We start from the raw sequence: 12,072 nt of genomic DNA, 5'->3' as shown, positions 1-12,072 counted from the left end.
TGACATGAAACCGTACGGGTGAAATCTCACTATTTGTACTTAAATCCACAAAATCCATGATTACCATGGTAGTGCTCCCCTTGCCTCGTGTGGAAATATTTTTGCCAATTTTCCTTTCTCTCATGAGTTGAGTTTTTACTAATGTTTGCTCAATTACTATCTTATCCATTCGATCTTAATTAAAGAATAAGTAGATCTTGATAGACTAAGAGTAATTTTGACACTTTAAAATTTTAACCATTCTAATCTACTTTATTAATAGAATATATATATATATATATATATGCTCGTAGCACTCAACTTTGTTCTTCCACCTGCTTTAGCTCTTAACCATTGATATATACTGTAGATGTAATAGTAGTTTGCTAATTAAACGTATTAGTTCTGGTTGGGTAGCAACGTACCCAGCTAGTTAGACTATGTGTTTTCCTTAAATTAATTAGTTTCAATTAATTCCTAATCATAGTTGGATTGTACTTAATTATGCTACATTATTCCATAGTCTAATCATAGTTGGGTTCTGCCTGGTTTTATAAGTTGAATTACTATAATCTCTGTCATAAACTTCTACCACATCACTTTTTGTTCAAGAACTCGATATAACTGAAGAGGTCAATCAAAGCTAGTTTTTTTTTTTTGCCAATGGCCAATCCTCGGTTGGAAGTTGGAACTGATGAGGCCTCCCAAATGCGGGACGACATACCTGCTAACAGTGGCGGATCCACGTGTGGGCGAGCCTAGGCAGCTGCCTAGGTTGGGTTCGAGATGTCATGCATAAAGTATGAAGTTTTTCTGAGAAAAACCCTATAAAATGGTAGAATCCGGCGATAGATGGAGGTACGGCGCAACCGCGCGTTTTTTTTTGTTGTCTCTACTTTTTGCCCAAAAGACGACGTTGAGAACCCAAAACAACGTCCTTTCATTTGTAACTAAAAAAAAAGAAAAAAATAATGGGGAGTGGGGACAACTTATCAACTCCTTAGGAGTTTTGGTTTCATGACTTCGCCCTCACTTTTCTTCTTCCAGGTCAAAAAACAATGGCAGCTGCCACTTCCTCCTTCTCTCCATGACTCCATCCCTCACCGCTCCACCGTCTTCCTCCGCCATCGCCGCCTCCAAAACCTACACGGCTCCCTCCACTCTCGCCTTCTCCTCTTCCGTCTCCAAGTCTCTCAACCCTCTCCGAGCCAGAGCCACTCGCACTACTGCTGCTGCTAATGGCGCCAGCGGCTTCACTCTCGGAGCTCGTATGGTGTCAGTGCCGGCGATTACGACGCCTCTGTTGCTTAATTTCGAGACCTCTGTTTTCAAGAAGGAGAAGATCAACCTCGCTGGTCACGATGAGGTCTTGCTCTCTCTCTATCTCTATTTCAGTGTTTCATAATTGGTCTTACACTCTTACTAAATCACTTATCGAATTTTAGTTTAATTAGAACTTGAGTATCGAAAAATAGTGCATTGTGAGCAAAACAGTTTAGTTATTGTTAACATAAACTTGTTGTGATTATCTTATTTGGGTTGATATATGTTTGTAGTGTCTGATATATGTTATTTGGGTTGATATTGATTGCAGTATTTCATGAAAGGAGGAAGGGACTTGTTCCATTTGCTGTCGGATGCCTTCAAGGGGATCAAGCATATCGTTGTTATCGGTAGGGGTTCTTAGGTGAATGAATTTCTCTCTCGATTATTTTCAGCTAATTGTCAAATGGTGTCACTTTATTTGTTTAAAAGTGTTTGTTGTGTGTTTACTTGAATGGTGGTGGATGTTTGCGTTGCTCATTAGAATATCTTGATTTCTTACTGATTATTAAGTTTGGAAAGTGAAATCAGCAACACTAGCTTTTGTTAATTGAGAATTTAAAAAACAACATGGCTTTTGTGTATAGTTTTAGTGGCTTTATATTGTATTGTTGCTCTTGTACGACAGTACGACTAGATGTTTTCTTATGCACTCTATGTATGATATATGTATTTGATGGTGCCTCTTTTCAATAGTATTTTTTTTCATTGTTCTGTGTCACTTGTGTAAAATGACTAATAGTTTACTAACACAAGAACTCTTAATAACTTTCTTGTATACAAGGACCTGCTCAAGTAACATATACTTTTCGCCCTGGCTTAAAAAATTTCATGGATCCGCCACTACCTGCTAAGCATTATATATTCAAGATGCAAGTTTACTATTCAAGTTACAAATCAAAGCCACACTTAGATATACTCAGGGGCGGAACCACCTTATAGCATGAAGGGGTCCGGACCCCTCTTGCGTCTGTGAACTTTGCACTTAATCACTACATACCTTGTAAAATTGTAAGAAATTTGGTCTATATGCAACAACTGAACCCCCTTTATCGGTATAATTAGCAACAAGAAAAAGAGAAAATAAAGATACAATTCATATTTATAGTACTAATGTGCACTAATGATACTAATTTATAATAATAAATATTGAAATGTTGTCGAGATTTGAATATTTCGTAGTTCATCATCCTAGCTATCTATATCACTAAATTGTTTTATTATAGGATGTCTAATAAGTTTAACATACTAAAAGTTTTTAATAACGATACATTTAATTCTTATATTTTGGACTTGGACTCCCCTCATGTCTAAATCCTGGTTCCATCCCTGGATATACTAGAACGGTACTGAAGTGGTGAATAGGGATACGTTCCTTCTTCCATATGATCACGACTTACTGGCATTGAAGAACAATAGTTCAGCAGACAGAATATTAGGGTCGCTTTCCTGGCTGCAAGTTCCGGCCAAGGCTCATGAATCCCTGCAGGTAAACCAAATATTACTAAAAGTTTACAACGCGTACTCCTCGTAATAGCAAGGGGAGAGTGATTATGGCGGTGGTCATGGACGTTTTGGTAGCGCATAGTCACCGTACTAAATTTAGGGAGATGCATCTTGCATGCATAATGGACAAGGAACTAATTTCATGTGTTTATGTTTTGATTTTTTTTTTTGGTATCTTCAGTTTCCAATAATCAATGTGGCAATTGTAATGCTTTGGACTACGCACATTTCTTCAGGCGACGTTGATGGCCGGAATTCCTTAGCTTGTGTGATCATCGATCTCGATTTGATCATGATGTGATATTGGCTATGATATATATGTCAATGTCAGGGCTTTTTTTCTTCTACATGCTTGCGGCTCTTGGAACTTAATTTGGTTGGGTAAGTTAGCATTTTGTGTATGAACTTCCGAAATTTACAAAGTTGGGAACAAAAAAAGAGAAGGGATTGTAAGTGTTCCTGTGGCGTGAGAGCTTAATTACATGAGTTATAATTAATCTACCGCATACTGTATGGCACTCATGAACTAATGAAAACTCCATTGCATCTGCCCTCTCCGATTACGGCAAGTAATTCAACTAGCTCGTAATATTGCTACAAAGACTAGCTAGTACTAAATAGCCATGCATGCAAGGCTTGATAAGTGTTACAATATAAATCAACATTTACATTCGTTGTCTACCCCAAACATACTTGTTTGGCTCAACTCCATGTCCAGTTCTATTTATTATATCATAAGACTTAAACCATGTGCTACAATAATAAAATTATTACATTAATCCTCGTTGCGAACATCTTAAATAATAACAAGTGTCTCATTTAACAAAATCCCATTAACTGACAAATAATTAACAAGGTGAGTAAGTTTATGTGCTACACTACAGTATAATCTCGTTAAATTAATATCCGATTAATTAATAACTTCGCTAAAATAATATATATATTTTTCGGTTCCAACTCGGGGTTAACGTGCTTAATTAATATTTCGCTAAATTTGTAAAATAATAGAAATTTGAGAATTCATATAGACCCATCGAATATATAAGTTAATAATGACATAATTTATATACATTTATCCCATGTCATTGAAGAATTTTGTTGATTCAATTATCATCAAATAAAATAATACAATAAATATAACAACATAATATTTTTAAATAACAGTGTCCATGATAAATCCAACAATTTGTTTTTTTTAATGGGACAATGTGTTGCATGAACAAAAAGTAAAACTCTTTTTTCTTTGAAAAAGTGAAAGAAAATATTTATTATATCTTGATAAATTAATAAATTATTAATTAATCGATAAATTTTGATATTTTTAATTTATCGATATATTAATATTTCGCTAAAATAATAAATTGTCTCATCCGAACTTATTACTTTATAAAGGTTTTATTGCATTTACTTCGTGAAAGATATCTCAACTTACTGAAAATCAGATAAGCAAACCAATCTATGACTCAGACTTCCGATTATTTAATCCCCTCACTTTTTAATGCAGTCTAGTTATAGACTCATAGTAATGCTTTGCTTACAACTAAAAGCCTAAACACAAGGGTAGTGTCTTAACCCCTTAAGTCTTAACTACTGGTTTGGTTTGGTTTTACGGTTTCGCTTCGCAAATTTCCTATATACTATTTCCCAATGCACTGTTTATTGGCTAAAGAGCCGTGTTGGCTCGAGCCGAGCCGAACTGACGGGACAAAGACAAGTTTACCCCTCTCTTTCGCCCTCCACCTTTTCGGTATCTTCGTTGGCTGTCTATTTCAAGTATATCGTCGGATCTTATGATGATCGCGGGGATGGCTAGATATCTTTTTTCGATGACTGGCTAGATATCTTAATAGTTAATGATCTTATTGTTACGGCCCCGAATTTCGAATGATAAAATTTCGAATTCGAAATTTGAGAAGTCTAAAACAATCTCAAATATATTGAAATCATCTTATCATAACAATGTATCGAAACTGAGTCCACATCATGACTCAGTCGACTTGAATAATACACAACCAATGGAAATGTAAAATTCACTAAATCCTCACCACAAACAGTACAAAGAAATCATCGACAATCTTCAGCGAAAGCCCTTTAATTTTGCTAATCCAAACCTGTAGAACTATCCTCTACACAATCGAATAGGTGCACCGGGATTGTAAACACAACCCCGGTAAGTTTTGCAGCTCGTATGAGTAAACCAACAGTATAACACAAATGTACTCATGAGTCACAAGACGGCCCCTTTGGTTGTCCAATAATATCTGAAAATATAAGTGCTCATGAAAAATCGGACAACCCATCTGTTTACCCAAATACATTTATAATACGGGTACTCATGAGACCCAGGTACTCATCTGTTACCCCTCATGCAGTATGCCACCAGACATTGGACAACCCATATGTTACCCAATATCCAAAAATATGGGTACCCATAAGCCGGTAACCCATTTGTTACCTCTCATGCCAGTACACCGGCAGCCATACTAGAGCTCTAACTGAATCGTAACTGTCGCACAGCCAAGGCTAGGTTCCGACATGCCAACATGTCTGAAGACTGGTCCGAAAACAGAAAAACACGTTCGAAGACATAACACACGTCCGAAGACAGAAAACGTTTTAACAAAACTCAATGTTAAAACCACGTACAATAACAATCCACCCATGTTATTGTACTACAACAAGCGACTCTTGCTCAAATAAAATATATATAGTTGGCACAATATAATTCATTTGGAAATAAGAACGTAACAATATATAATATAGCAACTCATATATATGTATCATATTCACCATTTTATACACATACACAACTCACTATATTATATACATGTCATAGTTCGATCTTTTTAAGAAAACGTAAATATGAGTCACCACCAAGGGTAAGCTCTTCATAGTGAGATTTTCTTACATTCACCATAGTGCATAATCACAATCATTTATTAAAATAGCGTTTCACTTACCCATGAACCGTATACGATCAAGTTCATGTAATTTAAACCAAAACATATTTTTAAATGTTTTTTTATAAACTAGTGATGCAACGACTATGGTGACAACTCAAACTAAATTCAATAATTATAATACTACTTCGATCATGATGATCATTTTGAGGTTTACTCACCTTATTTCATGCGTGCAACTTCCACGCCACTAAAAGTAATTTCGTCACTCGTTTCGTCAGTCACCTAATAGCATGATAAAATACTTAGAAAATGATACATAAAATATTAGGTGACGCTTTTTAGTACAGCTAAACGCTGTTTATAAAACTTGTTCACAAAACATTGTTTATGTTTTACTTTTTAAGTAAACACTGTTCAAATTCACAGTTTTGGTAAACAATGCTCACAGAAAACTGTCTACTTTACTATGCACAGAATACTGTTCATGTTTACTGTTTTTACAGAGTATTGTTCATGATAAATGTTTACAGTACTATTCATTACACACTGTTCATGTGATGCCACTGTTCACTGACCGCCACCAATGACCACCACATTTCACCACGACAATCTAAATGACATTCATAACAATTTTCTAGTTCACAACAAAGTATAAATCAAAGCTTAAAACCTCTAATTTTAGAATTTCCGAAAAATTCCAAATCAAGAACCATAGCATTAAAATTTATTGGTTGGAGTTCTTACCTTTTGACTTAGCTCAAAATTTTTGCATGGGTTGTTGATGATGTTGAGAGAACGAGTTTGAGACCGGTGGTGAAGCCTAAACTCGCCGGAGATCGCCAAAAAAGTGAAGAACACAACCGGGTCACCGACGGGTATCCGGGTCGACTACCAGGCTTCGATGCGTGGAAACCAGCGTGCTACTCCACGATCCACCACCATAGGGAGGCGCGCAAGGAGGAGACGCAGCTATCTGGGTTGGCCCGGTCGCCTGAAACCGCCGGAGTTGGCCGGAAAAGTCACGTCGGGTCGGCCAGATTTCGGTCAGGTCGGAAGGAAATTTTCGCCTCTAAAGGCGCGGGTGCAAAGAAAGGGGGAGAAAAAAAGGGTTATGACATTCCACCCCCGTTAAAGAAGTTTCGTCCCGAAATTTTAGCGCACTACTCAGCGACTAATTCTTAACTTCTTCCTAAAATTTCGATTCACCTTCCCCAATAATTTTCCTCTTTATGATACCTCCACGAGACGATCACAACTCACTTTTCTTCAATCATGGTGTTATACAACTTCATCGTGTCTGAAAATGAAAGTTAACAATGAGCATAATAACACCCCTCAAGGAGAACCACAACTCAAAACAAGATGTTCTGCAGAACAAGACCCTTAAGAAATAAGACGAATCTAGAAATAAACTTCACTATTCAACCAAATTCCAACATATCATAACCGCATTTACTTATATAACACACATTGAGTGCAAGGATGTACAACCTTAGAATATGCACATAGCATACAATAAGTATCTAAATCTTTCTCCCGTAGAGTCCAGCGTACTCTCGATGTCAACTTCTCTTCCTGCCCACTCTCACCACCCCACTATAGGTGAGCCCTTCAACTAAATGGTCACACGGCGCCACTCTAATAGTCTTCTTTTAAGGGCAAGATAAGTTTAAATGAACATATTGCACGGTAGGACATTTAGGAGATAAGTTAGACATCATTGTCTTGAATGTCACCAACTTTCAAAAAAGTTCAACGAATCTTAGAGGTGACTTCTGTTCTCTAACATATCTCACTACGGTATTGAAAAATGAGGTTTCGAGGTTAAGTGGTCTCCCACATCAACACTACATAATTTCTATTTACACTATGTCACTATCAAGTCTTAGAAACCGAAATTTCCAAGTCTATTGGACCATTTTTGTATTCAATTACTCATACCTCCAACTTCTTCCAAACAGACCAACTGTCACATGTCCTAACATTAATAGCCACATGTGAGCCACGAAAAATATAATGATCCTCCTGAAATATAATGATGTTCTCGACATAGAGACGTCAACATACCCTCTTGTCTAATTCACCACTCCCTTGCGATTAACAAACACTATTCGCGTCATGAACTAGCCCCTACCACTAAGCATGGTAAAAAACTCTCGACATCTAACATGAGTCAAATCAATGATTAACACATGCCTACTACTTACATCACACACATTGGTTTTCAAGGAAGCGTGTTTTATCCACGACAATACCTTCATGACTTCACCACAATGCATCGCTAGAATCACGAACCTACCATTCCTTCTAATCAACAAACAATCTCCTTTCATGATCCTCTCATTATAAATCACAAAAGTTGTCGTGCATGATGCCCACACAACACCTTATTTGTAATGGCAACACGATAAGAATCTTAACTCAATGAGTCCACGACCACAATAGATCACCACCTTGGACTAAGAATTACTCTCGAACAGTTCACTAGAGAAACGACTAACACACACACAAGACAGTAGAGAACCTCTACCGCCACCACAAGAGAGACGCATCACGCATCCTACCACCCTCACCAATTTTTACAGTCGGAAATCAATTACAACTACATGGTTCTATGAGTGGTATACCATAATTTGCAAGACAAATAAGGAAGATATTTATCTACCGATAGTGAAACATGAAAATTAGGTGGACTTTACAGCACAAATCCTAACACGACCACACTGAGACATACCTTACTACCCTGCTTCATCCATGCCTCAAAGGCATGACACATGGCCCCACACAAATACCACAGTGGCATCATCTAAAGTATTAGTTTCCACACAGTTGTAGTACTAATAAGTTCAGTAACCACTTCAACAGAAACATGATATTGAGTCCACCATCTCTTCCAGACTCACCCAAAATTATCGCTGCACCACCACTCTATACAATTGTTTCTTTTACTTTCATCAAAAACCCTTAATGGCCACCTAATTATTTTGAGAAATCAAATGCTCATGCTCAATTGCCAAAGCATTTGGCCAAAATAAATGCTCTGCCAGCAGCAATTAAAGGATCACTCCCTTATCGTAAAATTTAGCCATTTGTTGAACTCTTGAGTTAACATCTCCTTATCCAACAATAAACAACCTGATGCATGGAGAGAACTAAGCCTCCAAGTCTCCAACACTAAACACCATTTGTACTTGAAAGAAAAATTCGGTCCTCAACCACTCCTTTACCATAGTTAGAAGGTGTTTGTCACGAAAAATTCGTTAAAACACCACTAAGCTAAGGCCATCTCATTCCTTACCTTCAATAGAATTACTTCACCGCAGTGTCTCATTTGGATCAGTGGCATAGCCACGATCCAATTCTCAACACCAGACAAATGATTAATTAATGACAGATTAGCGTTCTCAATTAAATGCTCATCTAGCAAATAATTAAATCATGACACCATAAATGAAATTTCCACAACACCTTAGATTTCTTGGTCATCCAAGAACAATGAGTAACATCAATTGTCTATGGCCCAACCAAAACAAGGTGAAACACAACAGCGACATAATGTGAATCTCAACTCAATAATTGCATCAACGCATTAAGGATGTATCACACACCCTACCACTCCCTTACCAATAATGTTAGAAATGCTTGTCACAAAAAATTTCGACAAACACCTCCAACCTATGGTCTTCACATCCCTTACCTTCAAAACAATACTTCAACCTCATTGGCCTCAACTTGGATTAGTTGCATAGCTAAAATCCAGTGCTCAGCATTGGAACACTCAATATCCCTCAATGCAGGATCAACGCTCTCCATCAAGACTTCTTGATAGGTCTCTACCCTGATGGAAATCTATCTACTCAAACCAGTTAGCATTCCTGTAACTTCTTCACCTTAAAGAATACCGTAGCCCTTCTAAGCGATCGAACAAGTCATAAATCATAGGCAAATGATACCTATACTTGATGGTCACCTAATTCATTTCCCTATAGTCTATACACAACCATAGGGAACCCATCTTTCTTTTTCACGAACAACATCGGCGCTCCCCAAGGTGAAACACTAGGTCTAATTAACCCTTGGTCCAATAGCCCATCTATCTGCACTTTCAATTCTTTAAGCTTGTTTTGCTCCATCCTATAAGGCGCATTCGACACAGGTGTTAGACCAGGTACAACCTCAATGCAGAAAACGACAACTCTCTGAGGAGGTAAACTCGGTATCTCTTGAAACACCTCACTATATTCGGATAGCACAACACTGTCCGCAATAACAACTTCTGATCCACAAACTCCACATGTGCCAAGACTCCTGCTCTCATTGCATTATTCGACTTGAGGCAACGATAACGAAAACTGGGTCCCCGGGATTATGGAAAAACACTACCATGTCAAAGCAATCGATCAAGCATGTTGTGGCCTCAACCAATCAATTCCTAAGATCACATCATAGGTATGGTCCGGAATCACTATCAAGGGAGCATAGAATTTTCTACCCCATATCACGATAGAAAAAGCCTTGCAGATTCTCTCAAACTCGAGACACTCCAAGAGGTGAAGTGACACATAAAGAGCTTCCAAGAGATGTAAGAATCAACTCTAACACCTCCACTACCAAACTAGCAATAATAGAGTGTGATGCTCCCGTATCAAACATTACTCTAGCAAAGTATTCAAAAATTGGTAAGGTACCTTCCACTCCTGTGTCCCGCTATTAACCAAGATATTTAAGGGAAGATGAATCATCGAAGTATTATCACAACACTTCTATTTAGAGGACCAAACCTGAAGGTGTGGCTCCTAACACTATTGTGTACCCAGTGACATATCAATACCGAAGAGCATGTGATGGAGATTCGCTGCAGTCGGGCCATCACTCCTGGATGATATTGATAGATCACCAAAATACGCAACATATGCTCTGATACCAACTGTCACGACCCCGAATTTCGAATGATAAAATTTTGAATTCGAAGCCATGAAAACTCTAAAACAATCTCAAATATATTGAAATCATCTTATCATAACAGTGTATCAAAACTGAGTCCACATCATGACTCAGTCGACTTGAATAATAGACAACCAATGGAAATGTAAAATTCTCTCAATCCTCACCACAAACAGTAGAAAAAAATCTTTGACAATCTTCAGCGAAAATCTTCTAATTCTGCTAATCCACACCTGCAGAACTATCCCCTACACCATCGAATAGGTGCACCGGGATTGTAAACACAAACTCGGTAAACTTTGCAACTTGTGTGAGTAAAACAACAATATAACACAAATAGGATACAAGTGAAAAATACTGAAACATTCAATTATAAATGCACTCATGAGTCACAGGACGGCTCATCTGGTTGTCCAATAATATATGAAAATATAAGTGCTCATGAGAAATCAGGCAACCCATCTGTTTACCCAATTACATTTATAATACTGGTACTCATGAGACCTAGGTACTCATCTGTTACCCCTCATGCAGTACACCGCCGGACATTTGGCAACCCATCTGTCACTAAAAAATCCCAAAAATATGACTACTCATAAGCTGGTAACCAATCTGTTACCGCTCATGCAATACATCGGCAGACAGACTAGAGCTCTAACTATATCGTAACTGTCGCCCGGCCAAGACTAGGTTCCGACATGCCAACACGTCCGAAGACTGGTCTGAAGACAGAAAAACACGTCCGAAGACATAACACATGTCCGAAGACATAAAACATTTTAACAAAACTCAATGTTAAAACCACGTACAATAACAATCCACTCATGTTATTGTACTATAACAAGTGACTCTTGCTCAAATAAAATAAATATAGTTGCCACAATATAATTCATTTGGAAATAAGAACGTAACAGTATATAATATTGCAACTCATATATATGTATCATATTTACCATTTTATACCCATACACAACCTACTATATTATATACATGTCATAGTTCGATCTTTTTAAGAAAACGTAAATATGAGTCACCACCAAGGGTATGCTCTTCATAGTGAGATTTTCTCACATTCACCATATCGCATAATCACCAAAACTTTTTCAAAATCATTTATTGAAATAGCGTTTCACTTACCCATGAACCGTAGACGATCAAGTTCATGTAATTTAAACCAAAACATATTTTTAAAATAAATTTTATAAACTAGTGATGCAACGACTATGGTGACAAGTCAAACTAAATTCAATAATTATAATACTACTTCGATCATGATGATCATTGTGAGGTTTACTTACCTTATTTCCTGCGTGCAACTTCCACGACACTGAAAGTAATTTCCTCACTCGTTTCGTCAGTCACCTAATAGCATGATAAAATGCTTAGAAAATGATACGTAAAATATCAGGTGACGATT

General features: G+C 37.4%; 1 protein-coding gene across 1 annotated transcript; it reads left to right on the top strand.

Moving 5' to 3' along the window:
• Positions 1–642: 642 nt before the first annotated feature.
• Positions 643–1,666, top strand: LOC126803502 (ketol-acid reductoisomerase, chloroplastic-like). Its single transcript, XM_050531299.1, has 3 exons — positions 643–725; positions 1,027–1,345; positions 1,574–1,666. The coding sequence occupies exons 1-3, from the start codon at positions 643–645 to the stop codon at positions 1,664–1,666; spliced, it is 495 nt and encodes a 164-aa protein (XP_050387256.1).
• Positions 1,667–12,072: the final 10,406 nt, after the last annotated feature.

The sequence above is a fragment of the Argentina anserina genome, chromosome 7 (assembly GCF_933775445.1).
Source record: "Argentina anserina chromosome 7, drPotAnse1.1, whole genome shotgun sequence".
Lineage (NCBI taxonomy): Eukaryota > Viridiplantae > Streptophyta > Magnoliopsida > Rosales > Rosaceae > Argentina > Argentina anserina.
The sequence above is the reverse complement of the archived record's forward strand: the minus strand, read 5'-3'. Positions and strand labels throughout refer to the sequence as shown.